Consider the following 23,114-nt stretch of genomic DNA (forward strand, 5'->3'; position numbering starts at 1 on the left):
ATGTCGGGCCCCGGGCCGCGGGAGCCGCCGCAGGCGGGCGGGCCGGCGGGCCCCGAGGGCGCGGACGCGGCGCTGGGCGAGGCGGGGCTGAGCTTCACGACCACCGACCTGAGCCTGGTGGAGATGACGGAGATCGAGTACACGCAGCTGCAGCACATCCTCTACTCGCACATGGAGGCGGCGGCGGCCGACGGCGAGCTCGAGACGCGCCTCAACTCGGCCTTCCTGGCGGCGGCGGCGCCGGGGGGCGCGGCGGCGGGGGGCGCGGCGGCGGCGGGGGGCGCGGCGGCGGCGGCGGGGGGGGGGCGCGCCGCCCGTGTACCCGGTGCTGTGCCCGCCCGCGCTGGCCGACGGCGGCTTCGCGGGCGCCAACCCGTGCCTGGGCCACATCGACTTCCAGGAGCTGCGCATGATGCTGCTGAGCGAGGCGGGCGCGCCCCCCGCCGCCGCCGCCGAGAAGACGCCGGGCGCCGACGGCCCCCCGGGCGCCCCCCGGCCCAAGGCGTCCGACGGCGCGGCCAAGGAGAAGGCGGCGGCCGGGGAGGGCGCGCCCGAGGCGCGGGCCAAGTCGGCCGTGCGCGTCCGCCTGGAGGACCGCTTCAACAGCATCTCCGCCGAGCCCCCGCCCGCCCCGCGCGGCGCCGAGTCCCCGGAGCCGGGCGTGGCGCTCAACAAGTGGGTGCCCACGCCCCGGGCGGGCGGGCGGGACGGGGACGGGGAGGGCGCGGCTGCGGAGGGAGGACGTGGGTGCGGAGGCCGCCAGCTTGGCCTCTCAACGGGGAGCAGGACCTGCTGGGTCAGGGTGTAGACAAGGCGATCCTGTGCAGAGGGCGCCAGCCTGCCTGCCTGCGGCTGGATCTCAACAGGGAGCAGGACCTAGGACCTACTGGGTCTGGGTGTAGACAAGGCCACTGGTCTCCCTCTGGCTGGCGTCCCTCAGCAGGGAGCAGGTTCCCGGGGTCTGGGTATAGGAGACTCGTTGTGAAGCTTTGAATATACAATGCAGCTTCAGCCTGCAGCAGGATTGCCAGCCCACGGTGATCTCCCAGGACCAGTATGGAAGAGGAGTGGCCTCTCTGCTTGGGTGACTTCTCAGCTTTCTATCCGTCCCCACTGTGTAGTTTTCCCCATTTTGCCCATAGTCATCAGATTTTGGAAGATGGCCCCAAAAAGAGAGATTGCTGTCAAGGGTGTGATAGGAAGGGAGGTGCAACTAAAAGATGACACACGGCCCGGTCTTCCTCTGTGAGAAAGAGGAGAGTTTGAACCATCCCCAACAGCGCTGGTTGATTGTTGCAGAGGTGTGCATGATGAGGGGTGGTGGTCCCAACAGATCTGAGGTCCTCTCTAGAAAATCGCACATGACCTATTAGAGTGACAGTAAGTGCGGGGTCTCAGGACACTTACCTGCCTCGAATTCTTCACATTTCTGGGTTTTCTTTTGTCTTGGCAGTTTGGTAACTCTTATTCGACATCCATCCGAATTAATGAATGTTCCTCTTCATCAGCAACAGAACAAATGTACAACGTTAGTGAAAAATAAAACTGCTGCTGCGACCGCCGCTTTGCAGTTCACTTACCCACTGTTTCCCACAAACTCCTGCTCCTCGGGCGGGAGCGCCAGCCTCTCGCAAGCACAGGTGGGCCGACGACACATGGAGCTCTGCTCTTTCCTGTTAAATGAATTTATTTTAGTTAAGTACCAAGGATTTTGTTTTTCTTTGATTGAGCTTAATGACCTTTTAAACTCCAGAGTATTTATGTGATTTGGGAACATTTTAAAATCCTCAGTGCACCTAAAGTTCTTCAAATTGGATGTTAGTAGCTTTGTCATTACTTCTGTTAAAGTGCATTTATATGTGCAGTAAAGAGAAGATTAAGTTGCATATTGATGAAATTCCTGTTGCTTCATTTTTTCCAGAGTTCTAGTAACTCCTGTTCTATACTTGAAGCTGCCAAGCATCAGGATATTGGATTGCCTAGAGCATTTTCTTTCTGTTATCAGCAAGAAATTGAATCCACTAAACAGACTTTAGGTAGTAGAAACAAAGCTTTGCCTGAGCAGGTTTGGATTAAAGTGGGAGGTAAGCAACACGCAGAAGGTGGCAGGTATTCCGTCCTGCCTGGGCTGTGTCCTCGATGTCGTCGTAGCTTTGGGCGGGTGAGGGAGAGAGGTGGTTTATAAACATGTGAGGTGATCTTGGAAGTGCATTTGTATCTGAGGGATCCTTCTTCCAACTCTCTTCTCGTCATCGCACTTGCAACATTCTTTTGAATTTTGAACATCATTTTTATACTTGGTATGGAAACATTGAGTTTAGGGGCTGCCTTTTTTTAATAGTAAGCTAAACTCCTTAAACAGAAAAATGATAGACTTACATAAGTTTTAAGCTATGAAATTACTAAAACAATAGTTTTTGTTTTTTTCCTTATTTTGTACTTCGTGAGTGAGGGAGGAGTCTGAAATCTGCTAAAAGCTTTAGGAGACAGTCTGCAGATGGGCAAAGATTGACTTGAGAGCAAGAGACCATAAGGTGATTCAGAAAGTTTTAGAAATAAGGAAACTGCAGGAGGCAGGCTTTGCTTACCTCCAAGGTTAAGTCTCAATCCCTTTCTCCCTGGAAACAAATTATTTTTCAAGTTATCCAACAAAATAACACAACTTACACTGAGCTTCTCAAGAGCTAATGAAGATAGGATAGGGACGGAGTGCTTCTGCTTTCTCCGTGTCAGTAATTAATTTTTCCTTGTTGTTATGAAATTTTATGCAAAAGTATATGTTTACATTTGTAAGGTATAAAGGTTAATATTAAAATAGTCCCTGTTCTGACTACTCAGCTTGGGGGATAAATATTACCAATACTTGTGAGTCCCCTCTGGGTTTCCCTTGAAAAGTGATCAGTGCTCTGAAATCTGTGTTAGGCCACTCTTTCGCTTTAGGCAATTGGGCTTTCGTGGCATCTTGGGAATGCTCATCACCACACATACTACTTAGATGCCTGCTGTTCTTTGTTTGATGGAAATTTGACATATTTCTGTAGCATAAATAAAAGGTATGCTGAGATTACTGCCTTTGTGGGGAGCATCACGTGTAAGATGAGGGCATATTTAGTCCTAAACCACTTCGGTTTTGTCGTCTTCTGAGTATTGCAGTCAGAATGTCAGCTGTCATATTAGCATAATTGTATGTAAAGAAAATCTTTCGGGGGCCGGCCCAGTGGCGCAAGCGGTTAAATGCGCGCGCCCTGCTGCGGCGGCCTGGGGTTCACTGGTTCGGATCCTGGGCGTGCACCGACATACTGCTTGTCGAGCCATGCTGTGGTGGCGTCCCATATAAAGTGGAGGAAGATGGGCATGGATGTTAGCCCAGGGCCAATCTTCCTCAGGGAAAAAGGGGAGGATTGGCAGATGTTAGCTCAGGGCCGATCTTCCTCACACAAAAAAAAAAAGAAGAAGAAGATCTTTCGGAGAAAATATTTCCAGCTTTTTTTTTTTTCCATTCTGAATATCTGGAAAATCAAACATCTTCTTGGGTGCTCTACTCAAAGATGGCAGTTAACACCTGGCCATGGAAGAGGGGACTTCTGAAAGGTTACACCGATCACGTAAGACTCGGAGTGTTTAAATTCAGTGGTAGGGTTACTTTCGGGTCCGTGGCTTGGAGCCTGGGGCTTCGTGCCGCCTGCTCGTGCTGAACTGCAGCAGTCGTGCGGCTCCTCCCGTTCCATTCTCTGCGTCCTGCACCCACTGATGTTTCTCTTTTGGATTGAAAATGCCAAAAATATATTTAGCATTAATGGGGGTAAGTTAAGAAGAATAAAAAATTAAAATACCACTTTTTTCTTGTTTTGCAAAGAAGAAGCGCTGTGTAAACAAGCCCTAAATAAGAGGAGTCGGAGTAGAATCCGTCCGCTGGACACACACTTAGAACGAAGAGCGCTGGGAGAGATTCAGAACGTGGGCGAAGGCTCCATGGCCGCACAGGGTGCCTGGCAGTCCGCGGAGTCCGCGCAGTCCAACCTCGGGGAGCAGACCCAGAGCGGGCCCCAGGGAGGAAGGTCCCAGCGTAGGGAGAGGCACAACCGCATGGAGAGAGATAGAAGGTAATGCGTGTGGTTGATTGCCAGGCCGATTTGTATGTAGTTATTTAGACACGCGAGCGTGTTACAGTTATTAGCACTAATAGGCAAGTTATCGCATAGAACAATACCTTAGCCATTTCTGTGTTCAAAGGAGGAAAAGTTGGCAAGAGTGAACACTGACTTTGTTTTGCTAGGTGGGTCGGGGTCCCAAGCTGTGATGGTTCACGAGGTCCCACACCCCCAGGTGTGATGGTTCTGGAGAAGGACTCATGGCTTCGATTTATTACAAGAGAGGATCCAGCAGCGTTAGCCAAGGCGAATGGGGAGAAGCACTAGGGGACCAGGTGCAGGCTCCTGAGCTCCCCCCACTAGAGTCACAGGATGCACTTCCCTCCCCCAGCACCAAGCTCTGGCCACGTGTGAGGTGGTACCAGCCAGGAAAGCTCACTAGGGACTCAGAACTCCGGGGTTTACTGGGAGCCTGTCTTGTAGGCGTTCCCTACCTGGCACCCAGCCAATTTCCAGACCCCCAGAAGGAAAGCCAGTGTTGGACATAATCTGTGTTGTTTGCACAGGAAGCCCCTCTCAACTGGTGATGGTGGGAACCCTCTACAAGTCTCAGTTCCCTGATGGCTGTCAGGGCTGGCCGTGTGAGCAGGTGTCCTAAGCAGAGCTGGTCTACTGGCTGGACTCTTTCCTGCACACAAATCACTGGTTTTTCTTGGTTCTTTTAAGAACACTGGGGAAGGAGGAGGTTAATGCTGTTATTTAAGGCGTTTTATTGTGGATTTTATTTGTGCTATTCTTCTATGTAGATTTAACAGGTGGTTAATTTTTCTCTATTTCAGCTGGATTTTTACATGATGTTTCCCTAACATACAATTAATTAACTTAGTTATTTATTGAGTACTTTGAACCAATTTCTGTTTTCGGCTCGGGAAACATAGATGGAGCAAGACACATATTCAACTTTGAAGCTACAGTGTTGAGCTAAAGCTCGTTTCTGTTCAAAGGCGTACGTTAGAGCTAGCCAGCTAGATGCCTTTCCTAACTGCGTGCACACACGCAGTCCAACCAGAGGACTTCACTGAACTCACCGTGGAGTATGAAGGGCATTTTTCCTGCTCTGGCGTCTGTTTAGTAAACATTTAACGAATACCTACTATGTGAAAACCGTCACACTATATGTTGACAGTAAAAGTTTGAATTCTTACCCTGCCATTTCCTAGTTTAACAACCTTCTACAAATTCTTTACCTCTCATCTCGAGTTTCTCATCTATAAAAGAGAGATATTACCTGCCTCATAGATTTGAGATCAGAATTAAATGAGCTGATATGTGAAGGGTGTCAGGCCCAGTGCCTAGAAGGTAGAGAGCACCCAGCTGTGTTCTACCTTACGAAGTCTCTACATAGCACTCCAAGTGTCCAGGTGTCCAGCTGGGAGGCTGGGAAGATGGGAAACAAGACCATCTGGTAGAAGTTGTTCAGTGGCGGCTTACGTGGGACTCAGCATGTTACTAAATCGGGTTCGCAAAAGTTAAAGATGGTCTAATAATAAGACTCCAGCTGTGATTTTAATTATCTCTAAAAGACCAGTTTTCGGGATATTAACAGGCTGGTAGTCTGTGATCCTTTTTGAACCAGGGCCCCTTGGAGAATCGAAGCCGTGAATCCTGGCTGTGAGTGAGCTCCCCAGAACATGAGGGCAGGTTAATAACTGTCGGGTGAAAGAATGCTCTTCCCAGAAAACCCACACGCAGCGTTTTGCTTCCAGTTTCAGGGGTTTGGACCTGCCCGTTGCTCCTGGCCTGAGAAGTAAATAGGGAAAACTGCAGGGAATGCAGCCGTGAGGGGAGGGCGCCCCGAGGCAAGGGGGTCCCAGGAGCAGCAGCGGCAGAGTGACGGGCACCCAGCCTGGAGGTGGTGGTGGGCACTTCCCCAGCACTCAGAGTCCTTGAGAAATACGAACCCTCTGCTCCTTGGGTTTGTTCCAGCCTCTCCATGTGATGCTTTGGATTTTGACTGTAGGCGCAGAATCCGCATTTGTTGCGATGAGTTGAATCTTTTAGTCCCGTTCTGCAACGCCGAGACCGATAAGGCAACAACTCTTCAGTGGACCACAGCGTTCCTGAAATATATTCAGGAAAGACATGGAGATTCTCTTAAAAAGGTTAGTATGTAGGCTGGGTAGACTTTCAGAATTTTATAAACTTATCAGTGTTCTTATCCTTTTTCCCCTGAGAATCCCAAACTCTCCTTTGTTTCCTGGGATCTGATGTCCGACCCTGAGTCCACTATGAACAAAGCTCTGCTCGTTACTGAGGTAACTTGTCATTTACTAAAGTGACTCATTCACTAAACTGCAGAATACAGATGACTGAAGTGTCAGTGGTCGGGTAGACTGAGCGCCTGCCCTCTGCAGTGAGTTGTGCTGGGGTGGGAAGGGGTTTCAGAGACCTGTAGGGTGGGATTTCTTTTTGCCCTCAGAAAACTTTGTAAAAGGGATGAAGCAAGAATAGCTTAAAAAAAAAAAGAGGCAAATAAATGTGAAATAAATAGTCTGGACTTCAAACGCATCCAGAGAAGAGACACCTCCGTGGGTGGGTGGCTGGGGATGACTCGGGGGGCTCTGGGGCCCAAGCGTCTCAGCTCCTTAGGATACCAACGCCACCTCGACCCTGTCTGTTTGGTCCCAGGCGATTCCCAGGCAGCGAGCTGGGCTCCTGCAGGACTGAACGCTTGGCTTGTGAGTCCAGCCCGCCCCCTCTGTACTGTTTCCCAGGAAAGAACGGAGGCGTTCGAGGCCTTGGGGGGACCTTGGTGCCAGGTTCTGGCCTCAGAATTCTGTGGGTCGGGATGAGTGGTGAGGAGGCCTTGGTGAAGTGAGCCCAGGCGCCCTGATTCTGTTCCTTGTCCAGAGCTGTTGTGCAGCAGCCGCTGTTGACCACAGCCCCAGTCTGATCAGAGGACTGAGCTGAGGGTGGTCTCACAATTGTGGAGCCTTTTTAACAAGAGCGTCCTGCGCCAGGTCCTGGAAGGGCCTGAGAGGGCTCCTCCCCAGCCAGAGGGCCCCCCTCTGGGGCTGTGTGCGGACAGTTTGTCATCTCGGTTTCCCTTTTCTGTGTCCACGTGACATTTACATCTTGTGAGTTATGTAATTTCATCAAGTTCCTTATTTTCGTTGTACGTTTAATTGCATTTTGAAATAATACTTATGTCAAATTTGTTCTAATTGGATCATTTATGGTTATTTTTAATGCAGTTACCCTAACATTTTTTAGAGGTAGACTATTGGTTTATTTTAATAAAATAAAGCTTTAATATTTTTAAAAATGACTTAATGTTTGGCTCTGTGTACCTACTAGTAAACTGTTATTGATATAATTCATTCAAATATGATGGAGGTGTTTACAACAAAAAAAACTCATTAACTATCTATATATGTACTCAAAGATTAAATAGATTAAAAACTCATGGGTACTTTATATTATATATATTATGCTTCCCGGATAATTCTGAAATTTAATTACATGGAACTTGTGGATTGTTTCTGGGTCGGATGGTAGGGCCTGTCAAGAAACAGGCTGAAGTGAGGTCAGTTAGCAGTGTGTGGACTGGGCCTGAGTGTCCGAACCCTGTATTTAGCTGTGTCCATGGCACCTTCCCCCTCTTGCTCCCATGAATATTTTGTTCTTAAAGATACAGTACATGAGAGTCTCGGGTGATTTTCCTGAATTATCTTAGTGCATATTTCGTCCCACAAATCTTTCCTTCTCCAACCAGGCTTCTGTGCAAGATGCTGGGGGCACTTAGAGTGAGACAGAGACCCTGCTGGCTGGAGGGAGGCGGTCACCAAGGAGGCAGGGAACAGAGGTCTCTGTCCTGTCTCAAGGACGAGACCCTGCTGTGCGGGCCCCGCCTGCAGAGGGGGCTTCTTAGGTTGGGTGCCGGGGTGGGGCCCTGGAAGGTGGCATGGTCTAACCGACAGTTTGCAGAGGTCACTCGCTGCTGTGTGGGGAGAATGGACTTGGGAAGTAGAGGTCGGGGTTGGCGGGGAGTGAAGGCCAAGACCCTGGTCGGGAGGCCACAGGCGCAGCTCCCCAGGACTGGCCCAGGGGCAGCGGTGGAGTGCGAGAGGCACGTGGCTTGGGCATGTATTTGTTGGCGGTGCCAGATGTGGGATGTGCTGGAAAGGGGAATCAGGGACCACTCGGGTTTCTGGTTGAGCAGCTGGATGGGTGGTGCTGTTTACTGAGATGAGAAGATGGGAGAAACAGGGTGAGGTGGAGCAGAATACATGTTCTATTTCGGACACACGAGGTTTTCAGTGCCCAGGAGGTGACAGGTGGACGTGTGGAGAAGGCCATTGTGGTTCGTTGTTGACAGCAAATAGTTCACCTTGTATTCTTTTTCTAATGCACCTACAGAACAAGGAATACCTGTATACCCATCTCCTCATCTCAGCAGTTAACATCAACCACACTTACTTCATGTATACACACACACACACACACACACACACACACACACACACACAGATATTTGCTGTACATTTTCAAAGACAGTTAGAGACATCATGAACCTTCACCTCTAAATATTTTCTGCATGCATGTCCTAAAAAACTCTGATGCCATTATCATGCCTTACAAAGCTGATAGTAATTTTCTCACATCATCCAATACCCAGTCCATATTCACATCTCCCGAAAATGTTTTACAGGTGACTTTTATAGCTGGGTTTTTTCCCCAAACCAGCATCCTGTATCTAGGAATGCATTTATGTTTTCAGGCTCTTTAAGCTACAACAATCCCACCCCAGTTATTATGATGTTGAGATTTGAGATCAGGCCAGGTGCCTGTTGAATGTCCTGCATTCTGGATTTACATGACTCACTTTATTTATTTATGGTAATTTTAAATTTTGCTATAACTTCAGACTTACAGAAAAATTACAGTAGTACTAAGAGCTCCTTGTATCCCGATGCAGTTCACCCAGAGTCACCAGTGTTAACGTTTCACCCACTTGCTCAGTCTCTCTCTGTTTTTCTGAGCCATTTGATAGTAAATTGCAGACACCATGCCCCTTTATTCCTAAATACTTCAGTGTATATTTTTAAAGAATAAGTACATTATCTTACATAACCAGAATACAATGACCAAAATCAGGAAATTGAGCATTGGTGTAATATTGTTATCTAATGACAGATTAACATTCAAGTTCTGCTGTTGTCCCAGTAACACCCTCTACAGCTTTTTCCCAGTCAGGATCCAGTCCAGGACCACAGCTACGCGTTGCTGTGGCAAGATGACGTTTTGGAGTCGTCAGGTGAACCTCAGTGAGGTTTCCTCTCCAGGCTGCTGGCCAGCCGCCCCCTGCCTCCCTCTCTGATCCGTCACCGGCACTGATGGGGCCAGGGGCTGCTGCTTCCTTCTGCTTTGCCTTCCCCCTCCGTCCATCTGAAGTCAGGCCAGCCCTGCGACCCAAGCCGCCCCTTTGCCCCCTCTCCACGGCACCAGCCCAGGTTCTGCAGTGCGGACATGCTGCTCCCGCTCCTGTGATCCTGCAGGAACTCTCGACTCACGACCCCTGCCGCAGCCACCTTTCTCGGCTCCTCTCAGTGCAGAGCCCCAAGGGATTGTCTGTCCCCCGGGGCCCTTCTCCAGCACCCTTTGATGGCCAGAGCCCTCTTTAGCCACTGAGGGGTCTGCGGGTGAGCGTGGACCGCTCCCCGTTTCTGTCTTCACTGGCTTCAGGCCACCGCCCTCACTGGCGTTCTTGCTCCCTCCCTGGGCGCGCCTTCTCTCCCTGCCTTCTCGGTAATATGGGCGCCGGGCTTAGTCCATGGTCCGGGTGCTGAGCTGGGGTCCCAGCAGTCAGTGCACAGCGTCCACTGATCCCCATATTGAGTGGGGTGCCTCCCCCACCTGCACACGAGCCCTCCTTCACCCTCTCCAGGCAGGAACCCCCAGCCTTTGGCTCCCAAGGGCAGGGAGGATCTGTGCCTGCCTTGGTGGGTGGGCCCAGCATGGGGAGACCCTCCTCGCAGTCCTTTGGCCGTCGCTGCTTGAGCGCCATCTCCACCTGCAGAGGCCCTGGGGCCCTCCTCCGCAGCCTCAGGCTCCACCAGCACCCCTGTGGGCTGTTCCTCCTGTTGCTGTCGGTGGGCTGGTCGCTGGCCCTCGGGGTCCTAGTGAGTTTGTGCCTCCTTTATTCTTCCGTCATTCCCGAGCTGCTTCATCTGTGCCCGGATTCCCCCGATTCCTGGGGGATCTGGCCATGTTCTTGGCCTTCCCAGGGAACCAGCTGTGGTCTTGTTCTGCTCTGTTGGATTTTTGGGGGCACAGGAGGCAGTGGTAGTGTTTTTTCTATTATAATTTTGCTTTTATTGTAATTATTTAAAAAGCTTACTTTTTCTATTCTTCCCTTCTTTCTGTTTTTTGAGTTTTATTTTTCCTGCTGTCTTGAGTTGAAGTTTAGTACTTCATTTCTTTCCAGTCTTTCTGAGCGGGGCGTGTAAAGCAGATTTGTCTTCGTGCTCTTTCTGAAAACTTCCCACAGGTTCGGATATAATGCTTTCATCGTCTCCAGATACCTCGTAATTTCGTCTGTTTGCCTCTTCAACACAGGAATTCTCTGGAAGTTGGTGTTTAATTTTCCACATATGTAGGGAGGGGGTTTTTCCTGTCGTTTTTTTGCGTGTTTCTCAAACTTATCACATTGTGATTAGTGAAGATGGTCTGTATAAAAAAGCAGTTTTTAAAAGACTTCTATTGTGACCTCGTATGTGGTCAATTTTTAAAAGTTGTGTGTTTATTTGGAAGGAATGTGCGTTCTCCGTGTGGAGAATTCCGTGTGTGTATCAGGCTGAGATTGTGGTTCAAACCTTGGCTCCCGCGTCTGCCCGGCCTGCTGTCCCCAGGGTCCTGTGGGACGGCTTGCGCTGTGATTGGATTTGTCACCTCCCTTAGAGGTCTCTCGTGTTTGCTTTCACGGGTCCAAGCTTTGTGAGGTGCGCACATGTTCCCGTGCGTGTGTCTTCTCTGCGCGTGGTTGCGTGTGGCCGGTGATGTCAACCTGACGTGCCCTCATTCTTTCCTTTAACCCTTTGCCTTCAGTTCTCTCTTCTCTCCATTCAGACAAAACCAGCTTTGTTCCCCTGCATAACTTCCTGGTATAATTTCCTGACGTGTAATTGGAACTATCTCTCTTTTTCTTACTAATACAGTTTTTATTATTGGCATTTTCATATTTACAAATCTAAAGTGAATATCAACTTTGGTCAGGTGTCATCTCAAGGTGATTTGATGAGTTGTAAAAATCTCTTAAAACTCAGTTATTTAACTTATGTTTGGTTGAAAATAGATGCTAATTGAGAGAGTCGAATGACAGGTGTGCACCTCTGGCTCGGCTGAGCGGGGCTGGGGGCTGGAGAGGCCGCTCATCTCCCGCTCTCACAGGCAGCCCTCTGCCAGTGAGTCGACTCCCTACTCCCGGGGATCCTGTAAGGGTCTAGGTTGAGCTGCAGCTTAACTCCTGTTCTGGGGAGCTGTTCAAAATAAAGATGGATGGCTAGGGCTAGCCTCCCCATTGTGTCAAGATTATTTAGAAAATCTCCCAAGTACTTTCTTATATCTGAGAAATGATTATTTTCTTTTTTCTGACTTATGCTTAGTTATTCTCAAAAGTAAATTCTACCTTTTGAAATATGGACAAATATTTTATGTTTGGGCTCTGGGTATTAAATATAGGAAATTATCAAAATGTGGTTCATCTTAAATTGCATTGAGACCCTAACACCTTTTAAAGTTTGGGAAGAAAATTAGAGTATCTTTATGTGCAAATACAGCTTCCAAGGTAGGGAGTGGTTGCCTTGGCGGGGATGCCACCTGGGCTGTGGACAGATGGTGTGCTGCAGCCCTTCCAGGTGTTGAGAAGTTAAACCAAGGGCAGCAGAGCCATTTATACATCCCTTCCTGGACCTGAATTAAATAGAAACCTACTGCAACCCAGCAACAAAAAAGACAACCTGATTCAAAAATGGGCAAAGGACTTGAATAGACATTTCTCCAAAGAAGAAAAACAAATGGCCAATAAGCAGATCACTGATGAAAAGATGCTCAACATCACTGATCATCAGGGAAATGCAAGTCAAAGCTACAGTGAGACACCACCTCACACCCATTAGGAAGGCTCCTATCAAAAGAACAGAAGATAACAAGTGTTGGCAAGGATGTGGAGAAATTGGAACCCTTGGGATTGCTGGTGGGAACGTAAAGTGGTGCAGCTGCTGTGGAGAACAGTCTGGTGGTTCCTCAAAAAGATAAACGTAGAATTACCGCGTGATCCTGCAGTGTCACTTCTTGGCTTATACCCAGAAGAGCTGAAAGCAGGGACCTAAATGGACACTGGGACACTCACGTCCACAGCAGCGTGCTCACAGCAGCCGAAAGGGGGAAGCACCCCAAGTGTCCACTGACGGATGAACGGATAAGCAAAATGTGGTCCATCCATACAGTGGAATATTATTCCGCCATAAAAAGGAAGGAAATCCTGACACCTGCTACAACGTGGATGAACCTTGAGGACATTATGCTCCGTGAAACAAGCCAGTCACAAAAGGACAAATACTGTGTGATTCCACTCGTATGAGGTCCCTAGAGGAGTCAAGTTCACAGAGACAGAAAGTAGAATGGTGGGTGCCAGGGGCTGGGGGAGGGGGATGGGAGTTGGTGTTTAATGGGGACAGAGTTTCAGTTTTACCAGGTGAAAAGAGTTCTGGAGATGGATGGTGGTGATGGGTGCACAGCAATGTGAATGTATTTAATGCCACAGAACTGTACATTTACAAACGGTTAAAATGGCAAATTTTGTTATATATTTTTTTCCTAATAAAAAATATGTAAACCTAGATTTAATTGTGTAAGAATGCTGTGCTTTTTTAAAAAAAAAACTGATGGAAATTTATACATGCATAAAAATGGAGAGAACAGAATCATGAACTCCCGTGTCCCTGTAACTCAGCTTCAGGCATAATTTTGTTTCATCTGTACCTCCCCATCCTCCCACCCTTGCTGAATTATTGTTTTTTTTTTTTTTACTTTTTTGCTGAGGAAGATTGTCCCTGAGCTAACACCTGTGCCAATCTACTTCTGTTTTGTGTGTGGGATGCCGCCACAGCATGGCTGACAAGTGGTGTAAACCCACACCTGGGATCCAAACCCGCAAACCCGGGCCTCCAAAGCGGAGCACACAGAACTTTAACCACTCAGCCATGGGGCTGGCCACCCCCCCCTTCCTTTTTCCTTGCCATTTATCTGTGGAAGAAACTGAATACTTTGTCCTGTAGAATTTCCCACCTCCTGCGTTTTGCACACCCAAGACCTTTTGTTTCCTAGAGGCTGGTGAGATTCTGGTTGTCTGCTTGTACTAACTAGCCTTCTACTGCGTGAGGTTGAGACTGACTTGCGTGCTCAGGGCTGGTCAGTCTGACCGAGTGTTAAAACTGAGGCCTTTTAAAAAGCGTGTAGGGGCAGAGCCGCATGAACGGGGACCTGCCGCCAGCAGGGCGCTGCAGGAGTCAGCTCTTAGTCTTACGTGTAGAGAGAGCATGCCTGCCACGGAGCACTCCTCAGTCTGTGTGGAATCAAACAGGTGCTCGTGGGGGGAGGGTATGTAATGGGTCAGAGTGTCTGGGGCGGTGGAAAGTTCTGGAGGTGGATGGTGGTGATGGTTGTACAACAGTGTGAATGTACTTAATGCACTTGAGTTGCACACTTGGTAAATGTGTGCAAGTAAAATGGTAAATTTTATGTTGTGTCTATTTGACCACAATAAAAATAACAAATATTAATATAGCTGCTCTTTTTAAATATGAGAAGCCTTTACAATGTGGTCAGGCATTTTAAGAATCTATTGGAAAACTAAATAAAAATATGTATAACTATTTGAGAAAAATGTTTGAATCCCTGTTTTTATCATATATACCCCCTTACGATATGTGACCTAAGTTTGTGAAAGACACCTTTATTTAACGATATATTTTCAAGTAGTTTACTCTTAATTTCAGCCTTTTGTGTTTTTTGAAGATAGCACTTTTCATATATGTGAATTCAGTACATTAATGATCATTCCTCTGCTTTAGGAATTTGAGAGTGTATTTTGCGGCAAAACTGGCAGAAGGCTCAAGTTGACCAGGCCAGACTCCTTGGTGACGTGTCCCGCACAGGAGAGCCTACAGAGTAGCCCGGCCATGGAGATCAAGTGACTGGGACTGGACACTCATCCTGGGACGGGCTCGGTCGTTCCCTCGTGGCCCATAAACGTTCTCTACAGTCCTGGAACTCGGCTCTGACAGTTTCACTCTAAAGGGACATGACTCAAGTTGATGGGACTCCAGGGGGGACTTTGTAAGCACATTTTGTAAAAATATTTATCTAGAACAAAATACTTGTCCACTCATGTCCTCTTAGACCATTTGGGGATGAAGACATCTTGATAATTAGTAAGTAATTTTCAATTATCTGTCTGATTCCATCATGTTTTCTTAACATGATATCTTAAAAAATTAACATCTTTTGTAATTTCTTTAGTCCTAAAAGGTACATTGCTTTTTATTTATTTTATTTACATTTTAAAATATGCCCCCTTAGCAACTGGAACAAGTTAAATTGTTCTTAACTAGAAGCAGTTTGGAATTTTATTTCACTTGTTTATCACTTCCCCTTGTAAGGACTTCGTCTCAGGGTACTGTATTGCAAAATGCAGTTCTATTTTAAACCTTTTGCTAGAAATTTTCCAGAGACTTCCTTTAAAGCTACTTTTGTCCATAAATGAGACACTGTCACGGTAGATTGCTCCAGTGCCCTCATTCTCATACTGAGAGTCTGACTTTCTGTGTAATAAACTGTAGTGTTCGGAACTGAGTTTTTCAAATGAGTGGCTTTATTTATTACAACAGATAATACCAATAGCCTTTAGTGCAATACAAAGTCACCTTCAATAAATACTGTTAATTGGAGACAGTTAGAAGTTTGTACACAGAAGAAGCAGGTAATCAGACCAGACGTCTGTGTGAAAGGGACACCGTGCATTAGAGCCTTTATTTTCTTCTTACACTGTGGCTGTCATTAATCTGAAGATTTACTATATCATTTTGCTGGGATTGTATCTTAGTCTTTACACAAATGCTATGTAAACAAGTTGCTGAATATTTTTTATGTCGTGGAATTGTACAGAACTTTTTATACGTACACCTATGTCCTCTCAAATGTTGGGTTTACAGTTTTATCACGTAGGGCCTGTGTCTGAGGTATGACGGCAGCTGAATGGACCGATGCCGGTACTCGAAGAGACACAGCTGGATGGAGGATGCTCTCAGGGACCAGGTGTCCAGTCGCTGCCAGTGAGGACACGGAGGGGCAGGCCAGGAAGGCCTTGCTGGCGTCATGGCGCGGCACGGCGTCCACTCCTTAATACCAGACGCTGCTGATCCCTGGGTGTCCTTCCACAGCTCACTGCTTAGCTCAGCATCACTTTCTCACTTGCTGCCTTAAGTTATGTTTTACGAGCTTCTAGGTCCTGATTTTTCCCCAGCGCCTGCCATCACGGCTCCTTGGCAGGCCGAGGTGTCGCAGATGCCGGGGGTCCCCTGAGCTCCAACAGCCCCGGGAAGGCCAGGGTCGCCAGGCAGCCCAGGCTCGCCGGGGGCCCCATCTCGGCCGTCTTTGCTCACGCCCTGCACGCCTTGCGGTCCTTGAGAGAGACCAGGAAGGTGAGTGTAGACGTAGTAAGAACAGAACGTTCGTGATCAGCGTGCCACCCAGCTCTTGTGTTTTCCTAGCTTGTTTCTGAGCTCTGGAAGAGGCCAAGGGGAGGAGAGCCAGGCCAGGAGAAGGGCAAGGGCAGAGGTCTGAAGTGGGCGAGGGTGTGGCGGGCACAGCCAGAGGCCAGGCGGAGCCACAGGGAGCCCACCTCCAGGTTTGTCCTACGTACGCCAGCTCGGACTTGAGGAGAATTAATTGGTGCCATGTGACAAAGGGGTCTGGAGTGAGCCAGGGGGCCGCTGTGGGAGTAGCTTGGTGAGTGATGAGGGTAGCGTGGCAGCCATGGGAGTGGACTGGGTGTGAGCGGAAGAGGAACCCCCACCGGGGTGGTGGGCACCTGAGTAGGTGGGCGGCAGGTGGAGGCAGAGTAGGTCAGCAAAGCAGAAACAGGAACGTGGGGTGCAGCCTCGAGGCCAGGAGAGGAGGGTGTTTGGGGGGCTGGGGGAGGGCCCCTGTGGTGTGGAGAGGAGCCAGAGCCAACAGCTGTGTGTTTTGGGAAAACCAGCAGGCCTTTGACTCCCAGGATGTGTGTGCAGATGAGAATGACCCTGACGTCTCCGAGAAGGCTTGGGAGGGACCACGGTGGTGCTGGCCTTCTCGAGGGTCAGCGGCTCCTCCTCCCTCTCGACAGAGCATTTATATTCAGCATTAAAAATCCAGACATTCAGTGTACATGTGGGTCAATTAAGAGAAAATTCTGTTGGAATTTAACTGAAATAGATACTAGATGGCTTTAGTTAAGTAGAATTTAACTGAATCTACTTAACTAAAATAGATGCAGGAGGGTCTGTTATTGACTAAACTTTTACGTATCAAAGTGGTTATTGAAACAGTTCCTAACCTTGCCTCTAAGAATGCTTTGGCAAGAGAAAGAAGTTGTTCCATTAAAAGACAATGAGGGCCGGCCCCGTGGCTTAGCGGTTAAGTGCACATGCTCTGCTGCTGGCGGCCCGGGTTGGGATCCGGGCGCGCACCGACGCACCTCTTCTCTGGCCATGCTGAGGCCGCGTCCCACATACAGCAACTAGGAGGATGTGCAGCTGTGACATACAACTATCTATGGGGCTTTGGGGGGAAAAAGAGAAACAAAGGAGGAGGATTGGCAACAGATGTTAGCTCAGGGCAGGTCTTCCTCAGCAAAAAGAGGAGGATTGGCATGCAGGTTAGCTCAGGGCTGATCTTCCTCACCAAAAAAAAAAAAAAAAGACAATGAGATATGTTCATCACCCAAAGTCATAAAGTGTCAGGAAAGGTGCCCAGAACACAAGCTTGTTAACGACAGTGGCCTCGTACCTTGGAGCCCCTGGTCTCCATCGGGCCCGTCCAGACCCACACCAGCCGAGCCTTTGTCTCCTCGGTCCCCCTGGTTTCCTGTCAAAGGCATTTGACATGTGCACATGTTTAGATTCAAGTTTAAAGACAGACTGGTGTGGCGTCACGGACGACACCACAAGTGTGTGAGCCCGCCTTTTGACAAGTGGGGTGCATACTTTTTAAGCTTCCTACAGAAGTGAAACACCTTGACCTTTGGTCAAGTACACACAGCACAAGCGTAGGGCTCGACAGAGTCTGACGAAGCGAACCCTCCCGTGTGGCTGACCAGCACCAGGGCAGCCACTTTTGATGGCATTTTAGTTTTGTTCAAACTGCTTGTGCCTGTTAAATAGTTGAGTGCTTGTTTTGTGTTTCTATTTTCAACATGATTTTTGACCCACGAGTTATCTACAGGTGTTTTAGAATGTCCCTCTAACTGTCATTCCAGCCTCCCACCTCCTGCTGGGTTTGGTCGTGGTGGCCACAGTGCTGACAGGTGTGCCGAGGTCTCCTGCTGGGAAGGCCCGTCTGCCAGCCTGTGCCTTTTGTGATGTAACGTGCCTACGAGTTACTGTGTTCCTGGTCAATGGAACCTTTGTCGGTGTAGCGACACCCGTACAGCACACAGCATTCCTGGAGGCGGCCAGTCTTCCCTGATGTTAAGTAACAACCCCAGCTTTCTTGTGGCTGCTGTTTGCCAGTGTCTTTTTTGATCAGAAGTGTAGGCCTGACGAGCAGCGCGAGGCCACGGGGCAGTCAGTGCTCATCTCATTACACAGGGACACTGGCGGGGATGCCGTCCGTGGCTGTGGAGTTACAAGCTGGCCCCCCATGGGGTGTGGGATTTCCTGGCCTCTGAGGCCCTGAAGCAGTTGGTTCCGGTGCAGGGTCCCCAACCCGCTGCCTCCCTGACCCGCTGCCTCGCTGACCCACTGCATCCTGGCCTGCTGTGTCTCGGGGCAGGAGAGGGTGGGCACAACAGCTCAGCAGTACCAGGGGCTTCTGCCTGAGGACGTACAGTCTACGTTCTTGTTTAATTCTCGCGATAACCCTCAGGCACCCCATGCTGCCACGTTGAAGGGACTGAGGCGCCAGGAGGTGAAAGGACCCACCCGCTTCCTCTGGGGGAAAAGCCCTCTTCAGACAGGGAGCGAGGAGATGTGGGGCGCCCGGAGGGCACACGGACCCCGGTGTCTGTGTGGTGGCTTCACTTCAATATTGTCATGGGGCTTTGCTGGGAGAACCCATACAAGTGATTAATGCTAATTTTGAATTTTAGTTTCAAAAGTCTTAAAGGCATTCAGGTCCCTGTTTGAAGAAGACCCTGTGTGGTCTTTCATTTGAAGACAGCGCCCCTCAGTGAGGGACTAGCGTGCAGGCCCGGGACCTGAGCCCTTAGACAAGGCCCCGAGAACAGGAGCTGTGGGGGATCTGGGACGGGCCTCACAGCCCTGAGGAGCAGATGACAGGGACATGCTTGCCCTCTAGTGTTGACACTGCTCAGTCTCTGAGTGTCTCAAAACAAGTGAGGTAGCACCGCTACTCATGGAACACTTGCACCTGCTAACGGGTTTAAAGTTAACCTCACAGAGGAAGAAAAGAACTCAGAATTAAGTTTCCCTTAGAAACTTTTTCCTTAAGCTGTTTTTTAGAGACAGAAAATTATCTGGCCAATAAGTTGGAATGAACTGGAATCATGTTTAAATCCTTGATTTGGGCCATGAGGCTGGCCGACTGGACGCAGGTCGACTTAAGGGCAAACCGTCAGAACTTGAGAAGGAACCGAATGTTAGAGGTTCGTGTCCGACAGTTCACAGAGCTGTCATTCGTGCCCCAGGCCTCCCTGGATGTCAGCACAGTCAGCGTAAACAGACGGGACCACCGAGGGGTGAGCAGTCAGTGCGAGCGTTTGTGGTTCCATCTCGTTTCTAAATTACGTTTCCTAGTTCTTGATGGTCCTTAAAATGGATTTTTCAATTTTATAATTTTTGCCTTTTGCAACAGAAATGTTCATATATGCGAGTTTTCATTAAGGTATGTGCCATTAAGTATAAATGGGGTGCCTGTGTATTCGTTCCTCACATTTTTATCAACATTTCCTCTCCCTAAATGTTGTTTTGATGGTATTTGAGAAAAACATCACACTTCAAAAATATTATAGTACCTGTGGGAGTAATAAGGCATTCACTGTGCTGGGCCCCGAAAGCATGAAGGCCCCGTCAACCTGAGCACAGCCGGCTCTCCCCGGGGGGCAGCTCAGCCTCTCCTAGCATTTGCATGCAGCATTTCCAGAGGAGCCATGTGGACTGGGGGACAGGAGGCCACTCAGACACACGTGTCAGACACGAGTCTTCGTGAGGCTGGGTAAGGCCCGAGCGCCTGCCTGCCCGCTCAGGTCCAGGTGACTTCAGGTCCCAAGTTTCCCTCAGGGTCTCTTCCCTCCCTTGTCCCTGCAGAGGGGAACATCTGCTTGGAGGCGTCGGGTTTCATGATGTGGGGAATGTCTGGGGGTCCTGTCGTGTGTCTGGGGGCCTGCCCACAGCAGAGTGGCCGTGTGGTGGGGTCGATGGAACTCACCTCTGGGTCCGGGGTCTCCCAGCTCTCCGGTGGGACCACGATATCCAGGGGGCCCTCGAGCACCAGGGTGACCAATGGAGCCTGGGGGCCCCGGGGGTCCTGGGGGCCCAGCTGGACCAGGCCGACCAATGGATCCCGGTGCTAAAGGCTTCCTCAGGTGAGCAGCTAACTGTGCAATTTGTTCTTTTGGAAAACAAAGATAAAAGCATTTATTCAAAGAGGATTATCAAAAACATTTTATGTGAAACATAAAATATCTATACTGCCTTTAAGAAGGAAGTTTTGTTTATTGATTGAAAATGGCTTTAACTGCTTTGGGGTGCGTCGTAAACGCTGTGAGATTTTCTCAGTGTACCCAAGAGTGAATTGTAGGCCTAGAAAGGGGGATTCTCATTGTTTTGGAGCTCCTTAAAAATCCTGTGAATCAGAGTGGCCGAAAGATGTCCACTTGGTCAATCCAAGCTGAAAGGGCACAATTATTTGTCCCTTGTCCCTATTCATTCAGCAGACACTTAGAACATCCACCGTGCGCCAGGCTCTGTGGGAAATCCTGCGGGGAGGGAGCCCTCATCTAGTGCAGATGGACAGACTGGAGCGCCAACACGGGCCCCCAAGGACCACAGGTCAGCCCGAAGCTCAGCTTGGCTGGAAAGCGATGGAGATGAGGCTGGGGGTGAAGGTAGGGCTGAGGCGTGTACCCGCTGCACGGGGCACAGGGAGCCGCCCGTGGGATGGAGAGCGCTTACCGCTGATCATGTCCCCGCACAGCTCCCGGATGTGCTGCTCACTGGCTTCTTTACCCTGAAACTCACCCCCCAAGTTCGTGAGCATACTGGGGGCGTGCTGGCACCTCTGTGAGGCTCCCCCCGCCCCACACCCTGAAAGGTAAGTGACCTCAACAAAAGAAAGAAATGCGTACCGGGACTCCGGGCTTCCCGGTGATGCCAGGCACGCCCTGGACGCCCTGGAAGCCCACGGGGCCAGGGGGCCCTGGGAGGCCCTCCACACCGCTGGTGCCATTGGGACCCTGGATGCCTTTCGGGCCCAGCTCCCCTCGACTGCCCGACTGAAGAGAAACAGCAGGACGAGGTGGGTTGGAGGCGAGCCACGCCCTGGAGCTGCCAGCCCACCCGCTGCGCCCTCTTGGCCAGCGGTTTCCATCTTGCCTGGCTTCTGAACAGAGTGAGCATTTACGATCTGCAGGTCCAGCAGTGCCCCAGGCGCCTGGGGGCCTAGAGGGGCCGAGAAGCCAATGGGCTCCTTTGGATGTTGTCACTGGAACATCTGCCAGGTACTCACCTCTCCTTTGGGTCCAACAGGGCCACTGGGACCCTGCAAAAGAGAAGAGGTGCATTCTGATTACTCCAGTGTTGTTGGCAGCTGGGTGGGACTGAGTTCCCAAGGAGCCAATCTAGCACGTTACTAGTTGGGGATGAAATAAAAAATCAAACCATCCACAAAACTGCTATCTGACTACACCAAAATGTCGGCAGCCGCACTTCCTTTGATTCTTCTAGGTACTTGTTTTCATGTTGCTGTGGTTGTATTCTATCTACCCTTGTTTTTTAGCTTATTTCCATAAAATTTTAGCTTATTTCCGTGTTTTAATAGCTGCAGGGTGCTTTTTCTCGTACACATGGACTTTGTTCCCACTCTCTTATTGTAAATGATGCAGAGCTGAAGGTCTCTGTGCCTAGAGCGCCCCCCATCTCCAGCTGTGTCCTCAGGAAGCTGCCCAGCTGGATGCAGACAGGGACATGGTCTGACCAGACAGTTGGCCCAGGACCCACTCATCCGCATTGCCATCTGGTTGAAAGCCTGGGCATCACGCTCCGCTCAGGCCACATCACCGACTCCCTGTCAAGCCACAAGGGAGAGTCCAGGGTGAGGCTGTTCAGCCCCCAGAGCCCGACTGCTGAAGTCACTGGGGGCACAGTGCACGATGTCCCAGCTCGTGGGCACTGCCGCCCCCATCAGATCATCGGGAGGTGGATTCCCATGGTCCTGTTTGTCAAGGTTGTCTAGGAATTCGCCAAAAGAAACAACACACACACAACTGGGATTGTCTTGGCTGGAGACACAAGAAGTTTGCACTGGGCCCCAGGTTCTGCCGGAGGATCCTTGGGCCAAGCCATCTCCATCTCACCCACACACAAGAAAGGCTTCACTACAGAACCAGACATCCTGCCCCGTGGAAGCCAGAAAGATCTTTCTCCCCTAAACTCCACGACGGTTCCAGGTCAGTTACCTCCAGGAAAAATGTGAATCCGTCTACGAACTCAATCAAGGATTTTATTTTAAACTTAACCTGAGTTTTAGCTCTGTGGAAGCCAAGTTTGCATTAGTTAAAACTCAGCTGTGACTAATTCACGCTGAAAGGCCACAGATGGAGCGACTTTACAGGCAGCATCTCTGTGCAGGAGAGGGTAGAGAATCCCGCAGCCAGGCCTGCGGCCGCCTCTCCCCACAGGCCCTTCAGGGCCGGTCAGCGGCCTGGGCCTCCGCTGACCCTCGGCTTCCCACCCCCTCGGAGTTTCTCCTTCTGCCTGGATCTGCAGACACCTTCTCCACAGATAGGTGCCCCCACCGCCCCCGGAACGTGGCGAGTTCATTCTCAGTTGTTAATAAAAGTGGGGTCAACTTAATCACACTTACCAGTTCTCCTTTATCCCCAGGAAGACCATCGGAACCTGCAATCCCCTGAAAATGACACACCCCAAAATTAAAAGGACTGTTCACGACTTAAGCTGTCGTCAAACCTTGGTGGGAGCTGGTGCAGGAGACCCAGGCCCAGGCAGGGACCAGGCTGAAGTCAGTTGTTGACGTGATGAGGCTTGTCCGCCAAGCAGAACATCAGGTGGGTTTAGACTGTTCTAGGCCTTTGACCAATGTAGCAAGGGCCTGGTGCTCCCTGAAGGTCAGGAGAAGCAGAGCCACAGCAACAGAGGCCCCTCCCACCCCTGAGCCTTTCCAGAGAGCAAAGTGCTCCTGGAGAAGCGAACGCGTTTCTCATCTGCTTCTGCACACAGAAGCCTGGAACCCGATTCTGCCCCTTTCCATGGTCACTTTCCCAGAAGGCCAGCAGGAACACGCCTTCCCGTTTGAGGGCCCAGGCCAGAGGCAGCTGCTGTTGTACCCAGGAGCCAACCGGCGACCTTGGGCTGGCTGCCCTGCTGTTTGCACCCAGGAAGGCAGCACGTGGGTCCTGGCTTTGGCTCCGGGGCTGGGTGCCCAGAGCCGTCGTCACTGCTCCGTGGGAGAGGGCACCGGGGACCAAGACCACAGGAGGGAGAGAAACAAGAGTTCTGAAGACGGCCC

At 50.1% G+C, this 23,114-nt stretch overlaps 2 protein-coding genes across 2 annotated transcripts in view; one reads left to right on the plus strand and one right to left on the minus strand.

The window, feature by feature from the left end:
* On the plus strand, positions 1–15,001 carry TCFL5 (transcription factor like 5). Its single transcript, XM_058562312.1, is given in 7 exon segments — positions 1–279; positions 281–675; positions 1,454–1,640; positions 1,922–2,084; positions 3,857–4,103; positions 6,112–6,253; positions 14,225–15,001. Coding segments are annotated over 7 exon segments (1,536 nt in total). The 3' UTR covers positions 14,348–15,001.
* The window catches only part of COL9A3 (collagen type IX alpha 3 chain), a 22,794-nt gene continuing 14,660 nt past the window's right edge, over positions 14,981–23,114 (minus strand). Inside the window, exons 27-33 of the mRNA XM_058563405.1 lie at positions 22,452–22,496; positions 21,096–21,128; positions 20,716–20,862; positions 20,543–20,597; positions 19,797–19,979; positions 17,199–17,276; positions 14,981–15,834 (exon numbers count right to left, since the gene is read on the minus strand). Of these exons, the coding sequence (XP_058419388.1) occupies positions 15,644–15,834; positions 17,199–17,276; positions 19,797–19,979; positions 20,543–20,597; positions 20,716–20,862; positions 21,096–21,128; positions 22,452–22,496 (732 nt within the window). The 3' untranslated portion in view covers positions 14,981–15,643. The remainder of the gene's footprint in view (positions 15,835–17,198; positions 17,277–19,796; positions 19,980–20,542; positions 20,598–20,715; positions 20,863–21,095; positions 21,129–22,451; positions 22,497–23,114) is intronic.

This window comes from Diceros bicornis, chromosome 19, assembly GCF_020826845.1.
Source record: "Diceros bicornis minor isolate mBicDic1 chromosome 19, mDicBic1.mat.cur, whole genome shotgun sequence".
Lineage (NCBI taxonomy): Eukaryota > Metazoa > Chordata > Mammalia > Perissodactyla > Rhinocerotidae > Diceros > Diceros bicornis.